The sequence below is a fragment of the Paralichthys olivaceus genome, chromosome 13 (genome assembly GCF_024713975.1).
Source record: "Paralichthys olivaceus isolate ysfri-2021 chromosome 13, ASM2471397v2, whole genome shotgun sequence".
Lineage (NCBI taxonomy): Eukaryota > Metazoa > Chordata > Actinopteri > Pleuronectiformes > Paralichthyidae > Paralichthys > Paralichthys olivaceus.
The window spans coordinates 19,045,807-19,064,985 of NC_091105.1; the positions used below are offsets into that span (position 1 = coordinate 19,045,807).

A 19,179-nucleotide genomic window follows, 5' to 3' on the forward strand; every position below is an offset into this window, starting at 1 on the left:
GGAAATAACTGAACAACATCTTTTTATATATAATCAATCAGTCAATCTTTTTTTTTTTGTACAGTCCATATTCACAAACAATCTGTCTCTTAGGGCTTAACAAAGTGCGACATCCTTTGTCCTTAACCCTCAACAGCAGTAAGGAAAAACTACCCAAAAAACCCAATTAACGGGGGACAAAAACAACATTGATTAGAAGAAACAGTTGTTAACATAATGGAAAGGTGTTTGTATTTACCTATGAAAATGTCTGACAGATATGACGGGACCAGCAATGACAATTGTAATGGAAGAGTTATCGCCAGTAGAATATGTGAAGTGTATTTTATATCTAAGCAATGTTGTTGTAATCATAGTCAACGATCATCTGCCAACACATTCACAATCTAATACATATATGTATAACAATATATTTCAGAAGGTATATTTGTGAGCTGAATGAAGACAATAATGTCTCTGGTAAGAGACAATGGGCTTGGAGCTAAAAGCCACAGAAGAGTACAGCGTGGGAAAATCAGAAAGAAATGAAGCATCGTTCATTCGTCTCCTGGAAAAAGTCTATTAAATACCATCTCAGTGCAGCGTGGTGAGCGGATTCACCCACAGCGATTTTTATCCTTTAAACATCTCAGAGTGTTTAGTTTAGCTCAATTACTGAATTCTGAAGAAGTGAAACTAGTTTTACAAAGAAATATATTTAAATAATTTAATTATTCGCAGAGCAATGTTCTTTTATTTTTTGAATCAACCAACAATTCCCTTATAATTTCCTGGAGGTTCCCTGGAAATTACAGATTGATTTGGTAAAACAGGGCCATTAATCCCTGCACAGGACGACCTAACAACCTTCTGCTTTGTCCCTTTTTCATCCTAATCTATTTTTCTATCGTCTGCCTTCCCTCAGATTATCTGTCATCCTCTCCTTGAAACACTCACACTTCACATTCTTTTTCACCTCCTCTTTACCACTTTTCAGTTTTAACATTTTCCCCACAGAGTGTACTTTCTAATCTACATCAGGTTTTTTTGCAGCCAGGCCCTTAAACAGATTGTGATTATGTTGAAAACTTTGTGAAGTAGACGAACAAAAATACTGTATTATCATAAAGCAGTATAATACATACACTTAGTCTATCGTTATCCATCGAGCTAAACCCTTCAAAATGCTTTGCTCCTCTTCACAACTCTGCAGAGTATTTTCTGTGATCACCCATCGGTTGTGGAAGGAAAAGCACAAATCCACCTGCAGTCACTGCCAAGCTGAGAGGACTGTTTACTTCTTTTTTTTTCTTCCCAGGAGCTTCCAATACAAACAGACAGCTTGGACGTACCCTTAAATGGCATGAAGTGAAAACAATTGCTGCAGACCAGCGGAGCCGATGGTCTGAATACTTTAGTGGTGCATGTCTGATGTAATCGGACAGAATGTTTGTGGTTCACAGGAGGTGAATCAGATGTGCTCTGTGCGGAGAAGACACTACCTGATTGTCCTCCACTTTCCTCTTATCCTGCACATATGGAGATGAAACTTGTTTTTGTTTCCGCTCATAAAGGAAATGAACCATTCCTGAGGAGCTGTGACTTTCCATTTCTGCTGTCATATTTTATTGCTTGCCGCAGAACAGAACATCCTGTGCAATTTGATGTCAAAGTCAGGCCACACAAACAAACCTGGGCATGACATGTGATGACAGTAAGAAAATATGGGATATTATGCACCTAAGGAGTGAATGTGGTGGTTTTTCAGTCTGCAGAGGGATGTACCAGGATTGTAATTGCTCCTATTTTTGCTAAATGTGGTAAAAATTGTTAATTATAGGTATAAAAGTATGTTTATTTATTCTAGACCTTTCAATAATGTAACGGGGCACTGTGCATCCTTTAAAATCTAGGCAACATTATGTCGCTCTTGTCCCTTTCTGATCAGGTTAGCCATTGCAGTTTGAATGCACATAGAAATCTGAAATCGGAGCTGGGATGTCCTTTAGATCCACCTGCCTGGTAGTATTGTGGTCTCCTGGCAAGTTACCAACAACACTGGAGGAACAGTAGACTGAAAACATGTCCCTGGAAACAGTCAGACAGGCTAAAATATTTACAATGGCATCACTCAAATCAGTCTATAACAGGGCTTGAGCCAAGCCTCTATGTTCCACAGCTCCATTTCAGTCAGTTCATTGTGGCCGTCCTGTAAAGAAGCACAGGCTGCAGCCATCCAGGAATTAGCCACTGTCCCACCACGTCTTTGTGCAGACTCCCAGCAAACAGACCGCAGACAGTCAAATGGCTTCAAATGCGTGCACTGCAGGGCAATTTCTATAGGTGTCAAGGTGCACAAACCACCCAGTCAGCCCTTCTTCAGTAATATCAGCTAAACCTGCAGATAAATGGGCTGTGAACTGAGTAAACAGCGGTCACATGTACGGACCCGTTTTCAATTACCTTGCGGTTAACCCCGTCAAGAGGTCTCCGTCGCTGCACTGGCAGCAGCTCATCCCTACACCTCTGCCTCTCTCCTGCTCTGCTCTCCTCTCTCTGGTCCAAGTCCTTTGATATTCCACTTTTTATCATGTCTTTTTAATTTCACTCACAATGACGAGCGCTTGAGCCGCTCCATCACCCAACACACTCTCTGCATACCTTAGCATTCACATATTCATCTATTATACACTGGTCAATTACTTTCTTCTCTGCATTCATTCATATATTTCCTTAAATCATTTCTCCATGTGTTGTTTTAAATTGTTTCATGATAGTTTATCCTAGTTTTTTCATTTTAGCCTTCACAATCAAACACATTGTAGCAGTCTGAGCGTATTTATCCTTATTTATTACCTCAATGAAGTTTGATGATGATGAGATGTTACTGCTAAAGGTGGTTTATGGGTAAAGGTGTATTAATTATCTGACTGAAGAATGTTCTATTTATGGGTTTTTGTTCATGCACACTTCGAGTCCTTGAAACCATACATAATCTTCCCACATTCAGGTTGTTCAGAACCCTAAATCTGCAGGTTTTCATGAGCTGAGGCATCTCATACTGTGTCGCAAATGAACGTCTTATATTTATAGGGACATTTTCAGGATGAAAACATAAATCATGGAGGACAATGCTTGACTGAGTCAGTGGTGATGAAGCGATCTATAAGAAAACCCCTGTCAGCACCCCTTTGCTTTTTTACATCTTCTCCTTTTAATAATTTCCATATGGACAGAGACATGACAGCAGCTCACCAGGAGGGGATATGGGACACCACAGGTTCTTTCACTCTATTTACTCATCTGAATTCATACAGGCACTCTAATATGTGGAGTCCAGATTGCTTCCTGTGCACTTCCCTGGTGTTTGTCATCAGGGGAAATCGGCTTCACAGACAGTTTTTTTTTCTTGATGAAGTTTGGTGCGAATGGGGCAGGACTCATGCCGTCTATGATACGTTATTTGGACACCTTTAGGTGGAGTGTGCTGTTGTTACTTCACCAGCAGGAAGTACTTGCAGAAAGAGACTGCTTTGTATAATGTGTTTCAGCAGAGGGTCTGTGGCTGTTCTGTGGCAGCGGTGTGGCATACAATAAGATGTCAGTTGCCCAATAAGAACGATTCAATTTTGCCAAGAAGTGAATTAAAAATAATGAGTAAAATTATGAATGTATGAATGTTGACAGCAGTCACACTATTTTTCTGTCCTTCAGTAATGTATTCTTCCGCTATCGTCAGTCTAAATTTTTGGGCTTCAGTCGCCAACAACTCCAGCAACTCAGCATTCTCACTGTATTTTCAGCAGTAAAAGCAAATTTAATTGATGCATTTTCTTTGTGCCTGCGATGTAGCATTAAAGGCTGCTCCCTGAATTGCAATTCACATTTCAATAGTTAGTTTTCTATCAAACCATTACACACATTTATAAATATGTAGGGTCACATCACAAAACATCAATATGTCACCATGTACTATAAATACAAATATTATACTAGCCAAAGAATGCCCCCTTTTAATGTTCTGGTGGTAAATAAACACAGCGTGACAGGAAGGCAACCAGGGAGCAGGACTAACCTGTCTGATGGTCCTCGCCACCAGGCTCTCCAGTACCGGACCTCGATCCTCGTGGAGGAGATGAACTTCATCCAAGATCAGCAGACGCACAATCTGAGACAGAGCGGCATCTCCGACGCTCTTCCTGGTCACAACATCCCACTTCTCTGGAGTCGTCACCAACATCTGGAATCGAACATGAGGACAGTAAGAGTATGATCCTGTTTGTTTAACCACCAATAAATACAACCCTCTATAAAAAGACAGCGATGAAAGAAAGAAACAGAGAATAGACTGCAAAAACAAAAACATTAAAGCAGCTAAATGAGGAGTATAGTGGCCTTAAGACAAAGAGAGTCCAGGAAATAAAGAGGAATGTGTGATCTAATCACATTAATTAAGCAACAAAACAACAGTGACAGCGTTTCTTGTTACATTTACTTATCCCTAGCAGCCAGTTACGTCTGGATTTTCAGCTCCTCTGTGCCTATTATGACCTCATTTATCACTATTTTCCAGCAGCACCTATGTAACGAAAAAAGGCACTGAGCCCATTTGTTACTGTAAGTCAGTGGTGATGTGTGAAGTTTCTGTAATTTAAAATAAAAGCACCTCGCCACTTTGCCAAGTGTTGACTACGCTAACAACTAAATAAATCCTGACATCCTGACAATTGTGTTGGCTCTGTGCTCCTGATCCACAATCTGCAATGAACTGTGCAATAAGTAGATTTTTATAAAGACACCTCTGATGAAAGCAGCGATCAACCAATATGTATGTGACCACTATCAAAAGCAGCACTTTCACCTTGTAATTCATGAATTTGCAATTCTATTGAAAAACTGCAGATAAATACATTTGATCACATCAGCTCAGAAAACAAAATAATTGATGCTTCATCCTTTACAGCTGAGCAAACCTCAATATAATGAGTATAGCGCGGGCATTTGCTTGAGTTACCTGACACAGCAGTGTGTCTGCAGGTGCTCACAGCATTTTAGTGCTCCTTGTTAAGTATCTGCACACAACAGCAGCAAGCCCACAAAAATGGATTAATGGAACACTCCACTGAATTCTATTTAATAGATCTGTTGACTACAGTCATGTGGATCAGTTGTTTAATGTCTCTGTGGAGACTTCTCCAAATTAGAAAATACTATGTTGGCATCAAGGTTGCCTGAGCCTGGTCAGTTTAATATAGAAGTACGGAGACTAAATAAAGGAACAAGAGGTTGCACAAAGATAATGTAATAATAACAATAGTAACAGTTGGCATATTTGTTGAGTAGTAGTGTAATCATATCCTAACTGAGCATTTTATTTACATCAGCTAAACTTAAGAATTTGTCCCTTGTTTCTTTCACTGACATTTCTTTAAGAAACTACATTTAAGAAACAATTACAACAGCAAATTATGCTTTTATGTACTCGTGAATGTGAGCACTGTTTTAAGACAGGCTTAAAAAAGTGCTTCTATCCTTCAAAGCAATTGAAGCACTAAAAATAATAGGACGTACTGTATTTCTCTCGGCTGCTCAGGTTTGACCCGTTTCTATATTATCTTTTATTGTCTTTTTATCAAGTCCAACAATAAAGTTTCAAGATTAAAAGATCAGCTTCAACATTAAGATTGGTGATAAATTACCCAATTAATCACCTGAGCTCAGTCACACTGCTCTTTATCTCTACTGCCAGAACTCTGAATATTAAGTCAGAGAAATTCTTCTTGATTTCACCAAGAATATTGAGATTATTTTACAGATTATTGCTGGTGACAATTTAATGAATCAACTCACACAGTAAGACACAATCCCTCCGGAATACTGTCATATTCATGGGCTATCAATACTCAATTATCCGTAGCTCTGCTCATTAAAATGGAAACAGAAGCAACTAAATCAACACCATATTAACATACAGTGTGGAAAAAAGTTACATTACATGTGTAGTATATGGTGTTTACCTCAAGTTAGTGTCAGTATCTGTTTGCAGAGCTGCAATTAACAGTCAGCATATGTTATATCTGCTTTTATTTTGGCATCCCTAAAAAGACCAATTATATTCAACAGTGTTTTCTTCACTCACACCAACACATTTACTCTGTCTTTTCAAGAAAAAATACTACAATGCACAATTAATGGTGTGTGAACTGTTTGGCAACCTGTTCGTGGGCTGTGCAAATTCCTATTAAACTCTTTCTGTAAAAGCAGTTCATTACATCCTCTCTAGTTTGCATTTAAATCAATCTATCCGGCCATTAGGGACTGGCGTGCTCACAGAAAAGGAAGCGCCTGCTCCTAATTGGAGCTACTGGTTAATCTAAATGGAAGCGCTGGCAAATGGAGCACAGGCCAAAGTGCTTTCTTAATTGCCTCACAAACGCACACAAGGAGGTGCAGAGAAAACAAGCCATTGTTTGGCTGAGTGGTGTTATTTAGCCAATTCATCAATCAATCGCTGCAGGACTGAAATCAATCCTCTATATCTACTGATTCTGCTAATGTTTTTCAAAGGTAACAAGTTAATCACAGAATAAGTTCATAAACCTGAACAGAAAAACATTTTTTTTAACAGAGTACTTGACTGTTTTTATGAACTCAAGACGGTAGCTAGTTAATAATGGTCCCATATTCTGTGCTGTGGATTTATTTGAAGCTTTAATATTGTGGATTTACCTGCCAAAATCTATTTCAATTTGATTTTACATCTCATCTGTCACTTTTCTCTAAAGCTCTGACAAGAACAGGCTAATTTGTGTCAGACTTAATAACATTGGTGAGAGTCTTTTCTGATTAACTAACCGCCTGCTATACTGTAGCTTTATAAAATTCAACGAAAATGGCGTGAAGCGGTGACGACCACTAACTGAGGAATGTGTTATTGAACCTTACATCTTCAGGAAGTCAGGAAATCAGAGACAAGAGACCACCTCCACAAACAGACTCATTTATGTTTTTGTGCTTGTTCTAGTAAATGTAAAGTAAAAGAGTCAAGTTAAAGTTTATATATACAATAGTCACTGCCACTAGATGTCTCTCTCACACCAGCATGGGGGTTGCAAACATCATTTGCAACCCCCATTAATTAGCTAGACTGAGGCGACCCACCATCTATAAAGTTCTTTAATCAACCAAAACATTTTTTGATCTCCAACTTCTCCAACAACTCCAATGTTAGTCCGTTGATGTGTTGTATGTGTACGTGCAGTGCTTTTTATCGTCCATAAAGTTGTTACATTCCACACTGACAGTCAGACATAGTTACAGCTACAGTTGTACACATATCTACAGGTGGCGTCAATACAAGTCTCTTTCCTATGCAAGGGCATGTCTTGCGAGAGCGGCGTTTGTGTGCATGAACGTGCACCCACACTTCTGCCATGGATTGTAAAACACTGTTCAAGTTCTTTCCTGATGCATTCCACCAAGTTCCATGGTAATTCGTCCAGTAGCTTTACATTAATCTGCTAACAGACACATAAACAAAATGAAAATCTGTTCGATTACCTGACCTGAACTGCATTGTAGATTGACAAACTCTGGTAAGATCTGAGCTGAGCATAACAAAATGTAGGCGATGTATTTTTGAGGCCACAGCAACAGGCAGCTTAAATCCGGGGGGGTTCATCAGGCCAAGCAGGCAGCCTACAGAGGTGGAGGTGTGATCCAGTCTAACCAGGCCAGCAACACAGTGACAAAGGAGATCACAGCAGCAAGAAGAAGCTGCATTGAAAAGCTGGAAAAAAGGTTTTTAACCAGTGACCTTGCGACAGTGTGACACAGTCTGCAGGATGTCATCAGATACAGAAAACCATCTGTCTTGACTGTCAGGGAATCTTTTTTTACTGCCAGTTTAAACAGCCTACATTCACCTCATCCCTTCTTACATAACCGACTGCACCAGTGGATGACCTGATATTAACAACAAGCAGCAAGTGAGGATGGGGAAAATGATATTCAGCAACCAGATATTCAGAACCGGTTCCCCTCACAATGCTCTCCCCACCGCTCTCCTAACTTTATACTGATGTACCTCAGGAGTCTTGACTGTTACACTCCTGACAGTGACAGGTCTGCGTTCAGACAGGAGGTTGCACAGCCGGCCCTTTGGTTGCGGTCACAACACCCTTGAGCTGATCAAACTCAGGGGACCTCAGGAGGAACCCTCCGACACATATTTATGTTTATGTTGAGCACAAATTAAGTACCTCAGCACAAATGACTCATTTCAGACCACCTTTGTTATATTCACCTCTCACACCTGCTATCAAAAAGAAAAACATTTTCCCCAAACACAAAAGTAACACTGAACACTTTCATAGATGGAAAATCCATGTTAAACATTTATGTTAATTTAAAGTGTAGTGGGAGTGATTACCTTTCCCCTCAGGTGTAGGTGTAGGCAGCCATGCACAAAATAGGTCATGGCAGATCTCACTAGCTTTCAGCACTTAGCTACTAATTAACCATATTGCTATGTGTCTGCCTGACTGATAAATATTTTTTTTAATATCCTGGGTCTTTCCATTAAGTGCCAGGATTCAATAAAGCCTGATATTTCAGTAATCATTTGTAATAGCACTTAGAGTTGCCTTAACACTCTCTTACCAACTCCCTTTAGCCAAGATTAGTATGGCAAAATTGGCAGACAAACATCAGCAGCTATTTCAATTGTGCATGTGATTTGACTTTATCAAGAAGTGTGGACGCACTCGTCTTGTGTTGCTTTTAGAAGAAAACAGTCTGACTGTGAGGTAAGTACATTCTTGGATGTCACAAACTGATATTTCCTCTCTGGACAGAGAAGGAAGAGGGCCTGGAAAGTCCCAGGATGCCACCCACCCACACTCTGGCATCCACATGGCAGAATCCCTCCAAACCCTTTCTGTTTCTATGGTAACTATCGCAGCCATGGAGTGAAGAGGATGTGGAAAGATGGGGTGGGTGGGAGGAAGATGTAGTGGGGATGTAAGAGAAAGGCATTCACTGGATTGTGATATGGGAACATCTAACGGCTTGTCAAGGCAAACTGTAATGAATACCTTGATGTTGCATGTGTGTGTGTGTGTGTGTGTGTGTGTGTGTTTGTGTGTGTGTGTGTCACTGTAATCACATTATATTATCTGTATTGTGTCTTTTTACTTAAAAAAATAATTTGTATTTTGGGAGATGGAGCTGATACACTTGCTTGACCAATCAAGAGTCTGCTGTCAATCATGGGCCCATTTTTATATCATCAAAATAAAACCAAACTTATCAGAAACATGAAAACTTGAACATACATCACTGTGATAACGACTTAAGATGACAGAATCCATATTTGAAGAAACATTTATCTGACGTGTATTTTGACTTAGTAGTTTGATGTTTATGGTACATGGACCTACTTCCTCCAATAACATCTCCTATACCTATGACCATATTCTGACCATAACTGCAGTCAGCCACCAGGGGGCAATCACAAGGTTTTAGCTTCACTTTCGGGGAGCTTAATGTCATCCATCTTTATATAATGACTATGGTGGGCTGCTTCCGAAATCACTAACTAATCACTATATAGTGGGTTTGCCAATGTTTGGTGAAGTTTTTGTACCCTTTATAGTGCAGTCCTTGTTTCCCACAATGCATCATAAAAAGTAGTGTACAACCGATGGTCACTAACCGAGCAATATATACCATCATGCATTGCACTCGCAGCGGAGAGACGAGAGGAGCAAGGGCAGCAGGAACATCCCAATCTGTCGTATAAATTTATTTTTCCTATTAATATAAGTGTAAAATAAAAATTAAAAATGTATTGTGGGAGTTCGAAAGTGGTTGTTTCGTTCCCAATGATCTCACTATATAGTTCTCCATAAAGAAGCCACGATATAGTGAAGTAAGGAATAGTGAGCGAGTGGTTGATTTCGGACACAGCCGTGGTGCATCGCTCTGTGTCTTCTTATTATTGTGTTTATTGGTTTATAAAGTGCTGCCACCAAGTGGACAGGAGTCAATGAGACCAAGAGACTCAAGCCTGGAAGAGTGGTTTGAAAATGTATACACTGCCCCAAACCTACAAATCCTCAAGGTCTCAGTAAAGATTTGTAATGTTGCAAGTATTGCTCGAGTTTTGATCTTTCAGGAGTTGTGTCGGAACCCCAACTAAAGACCATGATGTAAGAAAAAAGTGAAGACAGGAGACAACCAAGGTTACAGTGGGTGGCATCACTCCGGCCTGTTCAGAGTGGACAGCTTTTTCACATGACCTCTCCCAGTCAAATGGAGGAATGAGAGAGAAAAAGTGAACAAGGTTAAGGGAAAGAGAGATAGAGGGATTGCTGCAGAGCTGCAGTCGATCTGACTAATCATTCTCTTTGTGAAATTATTTCAAATGACCTGATAGAAATGCAACTTTAATACACCTTCACATTAGCTGGAATTGGCCTCATTTCATAGGAACCCTCCACGCACGTGCATACACACAAGCACGTGCGCGCAACACACACACACACACACACACACACACACACACACACACACACACACACCTTCCTTTTCTGTAGTCATAAACCCTGTGAGGCTTATAAACTTTAAGCTGTACGATCTCTGAAATCCAACTCTTTTGGATTTAACAGATATGCACGTTTCCCCGACCTTCTCAGTTTCATTGTTCAGTCTCTCCTGCTGGATCCACCATCCTCTACTTCACTCTCAGCTGGAGGAGCCCTGTTCTCTCACAAAGTATGAGCTAAATCTCCAGCTTGTCTTTGACCTCAGTGTACATAAATCCAGTTTTTCTAAAACAGTAAAAAAAAATCTGAGATGTTTTTTTTTTTTTAAACAGAAAACACAAATAAATTACATCTGCTGCTTGGTTCTCTAATATTCTAAACCTTCTCCAAGAGTTGTACCAAATATCTGACAGCTGACCCTGACCCTGGGTGAGAGTGAGCAGTTATCATTAGAAAAGACAGCCCCTGGTATATAGTTATCTTCCGGACCATATTGCAGTATAAACAGAGTCACTCTATAGGTCCTGCCCCAGAACAAACTAGAGCAGCACAACTCAGCCTGATATGGAACTGCTGTGGTCGGCTAGAAAAACAAAACCTGCGATATCCATAAAATGACTTCATGAACGCAGTGAAGTGAAGATAATGACAGACTGATGCAGCATGAAGTGAGTGAGCTGGGTGTCCCCACTTTTTTTTTCTGGTTGTTAAATTATTAGATAAAAATAGTATAGTTTAATTTAAGCATAAATTCAACAACAAAGTTTAAGAATTAACTTTAAACTTATCCACTAGCACGAGTAGTTGATGTTGACTATCAGCTATGGCAACAGTCTACTCCTGCATGCACACAATCGAGTTTCAATCAGAGTGAAAAGAGGCAGAAACAGAGTGTAGGACAGCGGACTGGTGTTCCAACAACACAATATTTATGATAATAGCGGGGGTGGGGTATCAGATGACTAGTTGAAATATGTTTTCAGTACCTTTTTATACATTATTATTATTTATATATAAATTACATCGTCAGTGATATAAGTGAGTGACTAGTGACCTTTGCATGGGCCTCACTGGGCTTTGGTCATCAGGGTTCATGGCAAAATCAAGTGAACAGAAATGCTGAAGTGCAGACATTTACCTTAACTGCTCCAATGATCATAACACAAACTACACCCCCTGTTTTCAAACAGCTCTTTGAGTCAAAAACCACAAGGACCCAGGGCAACAATGAAGTCCCATACAGACAGCAGACAAAGGACTGGAAAATGCATAGAGTGACATAAAACAGTAAGAGAAGGTGCATATAGACTTACAGGAAAAACATCAAGCTTTCAATGATGAAAGCCAGAAAAAGAAAAGCAAGCACTTCAGACCCGTTCATTATTTCTTCTAAATTTGAAAGCAACAGTAAATCCATAGTGCTTAACAATTCAACTATACACTGTATCGAGTAAAGTTCCTCTCATACGTCATAATAAGCAGAATTGTGACTAATGCACTTTGCAGATGAATGATGAATTGGATTCAACTAAACTTAATTAACAATACATTCCACTTGGGGGTGCTAGAGAATGTACAAGTGTAGAAGAGGAGTGGCTTTGGCTGCCTTTGTTTGAACTTTTTTCTTGGTGTGTGTGTGTGTGTGTGTGTGTGTGTGTGTGTGTGTGTACCTGCGTTCGAAGGATCTCTCCTTTGGTTAGCTGCATGTCTCCAGTGAGTTCTTTAACAGTGATGCCCAGTGGCTCCAATCGCTTACTGAAGTAATTAGTCATCTCCGCTGCCAAGGCCTTCATTGGAGCCACATATACTATCTACAAAGGGAGAGAGAGAGAGGGACATAGAAATGAATGGGATTAACAGAGAGAGGTAGAGTGAGGAAGGTAAAGTTGGGGGGGGGTGTTGGTACTGGAAGGACACTGTAGTGATAAATGAGCAAACAGAGGGAGGATCATTTGTTCCCTGGCAACAGGCACAAATCACAATTTACTGAGAAATATGATGCCAGACACTTGCATGGTGAAAGTTTAATGGTGATGTATGAAAAGTCACTATGTCACTGGCTGGCACTGTGCAAGGGTGCGAGTGTGTGTGTGTTCATGAGAGACAACACTCTTTTAAAGGTCTGAATTATTTATGCGAGCGAATAAGGATTTGATACTTTGGGTTTATTATCAAATATTTTTCAACTGAACTGTCAATAGCAGAGTTTTTGCGAATCTATCGGAGATTTTATTTTCCATCGTTGTATTTGAAATGAATCTTCTCTTGTTTTTCGAAATCAACTATTCATGAAAAACAGCTGAAACAACACTTGTGTGCAATCTACGTAAGACGTCCTCAGTCATGTTTGTGTGGCCTTTTACAGAGTGTTAGTGTGTTTGTTTTCACACATAATACAGCTACACAGCACACACTTAGCCTACAGTGAGCCTAAACTCACATTAGCAAAGCATTTTAAATATTTTGACAGCTGAGTGGCTCTGAATTAAAACCTCTAAAACCTAATTTTTCCATTAGGTTCTTAATATGTTGGATGGGTTCCTAAAAAAACAATACAATCTGCTGAAGTCAGAATAATTATTTTCAGTTTTATTACTTATCTTAGCTCTGCTCAGCAATTAAAAGGGTGATGAGAGAGGAGATGTATTGTGGTGGACTTGGTCAGGTTTACACAGCATCTCTTTATCTCGAGAACACAAGACGGAAGTTTACGCAACTTAGCAGATCGCAGATCGTACAACAGTTTTCCATGAGTAACATAACCATAACAACCATAACCATAACATGTAAACTTTACTCATCACTCTGCTTACAGACATTCTAATAATCCTGTATTTTTGATATACCGCTGTTCCTCTGGGAGTTAATTACCGTAATGTCTATTAGCTGCAACAAACAAAGATGAACTGGTCGTCAGAGGAGGACGAGGGGAAGCAATGAAGCCTGGATACTTTATTTCAAACCTCCTGGTGTTCTCACATGACAGTCTGGCAAATAACATGGGCTTTGAACTGCTTTCAGAACCGACCGAGTCTCAGAAATGTAAACATCACACTTTCATTTCATTAAGACCGAGCTGAATTCAGTCATGTGCAGTTTTATGGATCCATCTGGACAACTTAAGGGGCGCCCTACAGCATCAGCTGCTACCTGGGGCTTCGAACTGTTTTTAATCGTTGTATCAACGAGTCTCCAGTTAGACGTTGGTGGAATTTAATGCTGGACTCAGAATTCATATCGTCTATTAATGGTTTCAAAGGTATTAAAATAGAGATTAGAAGGGCAGGGAAAGATTAAACAACACACCAACCCTCGATTTCACCCGACGACCAGCGCTTCTTAATATATTCTGCAACACGAGGGCCAGACAATCCAAGAGGTTTACTGATCAGGGTCTGGTGCGATATTCGGTTGCACTCTGAACGGGGGCAAAGAGGAGAATCAGGAACTTAAACCCGACTCAATCATCCTTAAACGTGACGAGAATGAAGCAAAGAATTTCATCATGACTTTCAACAAAGAAATCATAAAGATCCATTGGAGAGAATCGGAGGGGCGCTGTGTTTGAGGAGCCAGGAAATCCACTAAACTGAGTCACATCTCTCAAAATATATCTTAGAATTATAGGAAGAATATTACTGGTTGCTTGGAAACAGTCCAGTGCAGAATTCTTTGTATTGGTGATGTCAAATACATGATTAAATAAACAAACAAATACGTGTCGCTTAATGCTGTTGACTAATAAATGGCGCTTGTTGTATAAAAGCAACTTAACAGTCGAGGTCATGCTGTTGTACTTGAATATGAGCAGGACCGAATCAAAGCAGAGCTGGTATTTAGAACAGAATGACCTCGACTGCGATGTTTCTTATATAAATTAATTCAATTCACTCAGTGCTGACTCATGCTGACGTGTCTTTGAAGGAAACTAGGGATGAGGTCCAGTTACAATTGGTACAAGCTCCCCCACTCTCCTTTAACTGTCTGCTGTCTGTATCTGATCCTTATTCATTGATCACAGATTTTTATTTTCCTAATCTTAAATTAACTATTTCCAGATGAGAATATTCCAGGGTTGATGGTGCATCAAACAAAGAGGTGAAACAATACTGAGAGCTGTAACTAGAGCTAATACCATTATGACTGGCCACAATCCCTGATTCTGCGCATCATCTGAGGACGTCACTTACTGTAGGCAACGACTGACTGCATCTAGTTTAGGTAGAATGTTGTGGGGGGGAGGCAGGGAAGGGTGTTATTTGTATACCTGGTGTAGAGCCGTCAAAACAGTGCCAAATCACTTAAAAGGTGCATTGTTAATCATTTCATTGACTCATTTAGTTTCCTTTTTCATGTTTAGCATTTTAAGCAGATGTTTGAACACAAAACAATGCATGATGCATAATGCATCATTAATCTGCAAAACTGAAAAAAATGATTCAGCTGTCATTACTGTCATGACTTAAAACTGTTGGATAGCTCCCGTTTAAACAGTGCCTGTAGTCTCTGCATCCAAGGATCAGATGTGAACATCTGCATGGGGCGTGTGAATCTCAGCAAGGAGCATGCTTAATCTCCATGAGGCATGTTGAGAGACTCTGTGGTGGAGTAACACTGGAATATACAGCAGTTATCACAGACATTCTCTGGCTTTATTCAGGAAATCTTTTAAATTCTGACTTTGAATTACTTTGACATCTTCCTACTAGAAACCAATGTCATGTGATCGAACCGCATCACATCCACCACGGCAGTAATAACCAAGCCAATGCTCTGTGTGTTTTCATATGTGTCACTGTTAGACCTTGAATTCGTCCTTCTTGATGACGCCTCCTGGCTGCAGGTGCTGGCGGATCTCGTGAAGAACAGTCAGCATGGCGATGTTGGTCTTGCCGGCGCCAGTTGGAGCGCAGATCAGAAGGTTTTCGTTGGTGTTATAGGCCGTCTCAAAGACCACGGACTGGATCCTGTTCAGACGCTTCATCCCCTTGAACACCAGCTGCCCGATCTGAGGGAAAAAATGAGGGAAGGACAGAATGAATAATAGTTAACTCATCATTATCAAACTCATTGTAAACAAATCTGCATGTTTTCAAGAAATGGATCTCATGTGAAGTATCCTGTAAATAGGCAAGGATATTGGTGGGTACGATATCTTGCCTATATTTCATGGATGATATAGAATGATTATTTCATATTTCATGATCCTGGCACTTGAAGAAAATAAATGAAAAGGAGTCCAGTATGATGAACTGTTTTTTATGTGATTTTTTTCCAAAGATACATATATATTAGACAAAGTAAAGAGTATAAAATCAGTATAATCAAACAAAGAAAATTGAAAGATTAGCGACACTGCAAATGGCAATTTTCAATGTTTTACCTTGATTTTCAGTGTGGGTTTGAATCGAGCCTTCAATAGGTTGAGGATTTTGGTTTCCACTGACCATTATTCTCAACAAGTTATACAGTGTACATCAGTAAAGATTTTCAACTTGAATTAGTCATTCATCAAGATCTGATATATATTAAAGTGTTCAATTAGGTTTTTTGAGCAGTGTGTAATGGATATATTTAACAATTTCCAATTAAACATGATGATTATTTGAGTATATCATTATATTTATTAATGTATTACTTTGTCCCAGTTCTAATCATTTCATTATTTAACTATTACAATACAGCCATTGTAATGTTCTTATAATGGCATCACAATTAAAATATGATTCTCACATCGATTTTGTTTCATTTAATTAACATAATTCAAAATTTACAAATAACAAAATGATGACTGATGGTTCAGTGACACAGCTTAAATGTTATTGCATTCCAAGTTACCCTGGGCAACTAGATTTGGGCCAATGTCAACCATTTAGGGCAGTTGCCCTCCAACTGGCAACAATTTTTTCCTCTGACAACATCACACTGTTGAGTCTTCTGACATGACATCCAGACAGGTGATCTGTTACAGTACGTGTTACTGACTGAGCCTCTGTGTGTGAGGTGACTGCACCGGGAAGAAGCATGATGAAAGAGAAAATGTGTGTTGTGGGATCAGCTGTCACTCAAGCTGTCCTCCGTCTGCCTTCACTATGGCAACAGAGTGTGGATGATGGCCCTCAATCTCATGCTGCCTCTGATAAGTAGAGAAATGGACAACCCCCCCTTCAAACAGACGCACACACACAGAGGTGTAAAGACAATGAAACAGTATTCACATGCAGCGGAGTGAATCCAGCTGCTGAGCATGTGAAACAATCGGCCACCATTGTACTTGTTATGTTAAAGAATGAAGGAATGTTAACTATGAACACAATGAATTAAAAAAAAGCCCATGATTTTCAAATCATAGAATTTTCCATATGCACTAGCCGCTGGCGTAACACTCAACTATACTTAATTTGTTCTAATTGAGTACAATATTATTTTTTAAGCCCTGATAATACCACTAATTCCAAGAGATATAAAAAAAATATACAATCTTGTTGAGTTCAATGAAGACACGGTTACTGCAGCTCAGAGTGATCAGTGTTGAGGATGACTGAGAATAGGCTTTTACTTTTGGAAACCTTAGAGTAGTTCTATATTTTTTTTGGGGGGGGGTTTCTGATTTAGCTGCAGAAAGTAACTGAAATTAAATGAAGCAGACAGTGCAACATGAAAAGGTAAATTTCAATTTCTTTGCCTGACAACTTGATTTATGTTCATTGAAAATAAATGTTAAACTGTGAATGGACACATACTGTCATGCAATTTTACAGTGTGTTCATTTGATAGCGTTTAATCCTTAATAACTGAAATTAATTAAGCTCTAGAAAATTAGTGAGCCCTCCATTGAGAATAACATGTAACAGAGTAATTCAGGGGCTAATGAAGTAAACAGGTTGTGGTGGAATCTCGTACAACAGAGGTCACTGTAGTTCCAGGTGTGTTCCCTACCTCCTATCTTCATCGTCTCTGCCTTCTCTGAGTCCTACCTTCCACCGACTGAGGTCGGTTCAGGATGCCTTAAGCTTAGACAGCAGTATTATTTATTCAAGGGTTCATTATAAGTATGTCATCACTTTCCTCTTTCCCTCGTTTCGCTCCAACACTCATAGAAAGAAATAATTAAACAGTGCATGTCAGACGAGGATATGTGGGGTGCTGTTTGGAAGCTGGCCCCGCAGCCCAGTAGGGAGGAATAGGTTATTAATGCATCAAAGAGCAACTTTATTAGTGTCCACTTAAGCTGGAAGGAGTGAAGGGAGACTGTGGTTTCAGCTTGGTGCTGCACGGAGCCAGGGAGCGTCACATAGCAACTGATGTTGATTCAGAAAGTATTTAGACACCTTTGATTTTGCTGTTTTAGAACAAAATCAAAATAGATAATGTCGGTCTGTAGTCTCAATAATCGATGACAAAATGAAAACATTCTTAAAAATAAAGTATCAATAAAATATTACAAAGCTATTCAGACTGCGGTGGCTAATTGTGCTCGGTTTCATCCCATTTGCTAACATGTGCCTCAAACTTGACTGGAGTCCACCAGTGGCAACTTTAACTGTCTAGACAGTTTAGAAAAATAGACATAAAAAAACCAAGCCATGAGTCCAAGCAACACTATAGATCTGGGCAAGGATATGAAATTATTAATGAAGCCGTGATTGTTCCCAGGAGCCCAGTGGCATCAATAATTCTGGAATGAAGGAAGTTTGGACGACCGTCACAACAGCACTCTGTCAATCAGGCCTTCATGATAACGTGGCTAGATGGGAGCTACTTTGGGTAAACAGTCTATAGCTGCTTTCAGACATGCACTGGACTCTGCAGCCCCTCAGTATTTTCTCCAAAGATGTGTGATGTGTGAATGCAAATGTCTGAGTGAGACGCTCCACAGTTTCTACAGACTTGATCTGCCTGACCTCCTCCTGTAATGTCAGTCAAAATCAATGAGATGTCGATGTGAGAACACAGCAGGGGATCCTCCATCAGATTCACTGCAAGCGAGTAAGGGGCTTGCAAAAATGAGAAAACAAATATCTCTCTGACAAAAAGCAGCCAAGAAAATACTGGAGTGGCTCTGACGGAGTCAAAGGTAAAACTCAAAACCCCACAGACCACGGATGGGCAACATTCAAAACAAGAGCCTTTCCAACATTTTTAAAGGCCATAATTAAATATTGCACACAAGTCCCACTAACTCCTCTGATGTGTTGGCTGAAATGTTTCTTCCTGTTGGGGTATCTGATGTCAGATGGTGGTGATGATCACCCTTCTTGCTGCTGGTTTTAGCCAAAACCACAGCAGCACACTGAATACAGGCCACAAGGCTGTTCCCTGCTCTGGTGACCAAAACTTGTAGACTTACCCAAGTCCATGTGTGGTTAAATGACATAATTCCATTTCTAATATTTTCACTACTGTCATTATTGGGAGAATGAAAATGTAACATTTAAGTTTACAACACAGTGGAGTGCACATATTGTGAAGGAATAATTTATGAAAGCAAAGCACATGTGATAGTTTACCTGACTGCCTGTGATTGTTGCTGATTATCAGCAATGCCCACTGCCAACGTTGCCTACATTTGCATGTGAGCTGTTGATGAGCATCTGAAAACCCTGCTTAGCCAACAGTTCAATTGAGCAAATGAAAACAGATGATTACAGCT

At 39.8% G+C, this 19,179-nt stretch overlaps 1 protein-coding gene across 2 annotated transcripts in view; it reads right to left on the reverse strand.

Annotated features, from left to right (window-relative positions):
- Window positions 1–19,179, reverse strand: part of ascc3 (activating signal cointegrator 1 complex subunit 3) — a 125,971-nt gene that overhangs the window by 58,843 nt on the left and 47,949 nt on the right. For both annotated transcript variants that reach the window (XM_020091324.2, XM_020091325.2), the window contains exons 9-11: window positions 15,331–15,534; window positions 12,197–12,337; window positions 4,055–4,219 (exon numbers count right to left, since the gene is read on the reverse strand). In XM_020091324.2, coding sequence (XP_019946883.1) covers window positions 4,055–4,219; window positions 12,197–12,337; window positions 15,331–15,534 — 510 coding nt within the window. The remainder of the gene's footprint in view (window positions 1–4,054; window positions 4,220–12,196; window positions 12,338–15,330; window positions 15,535–19,179) is intronic.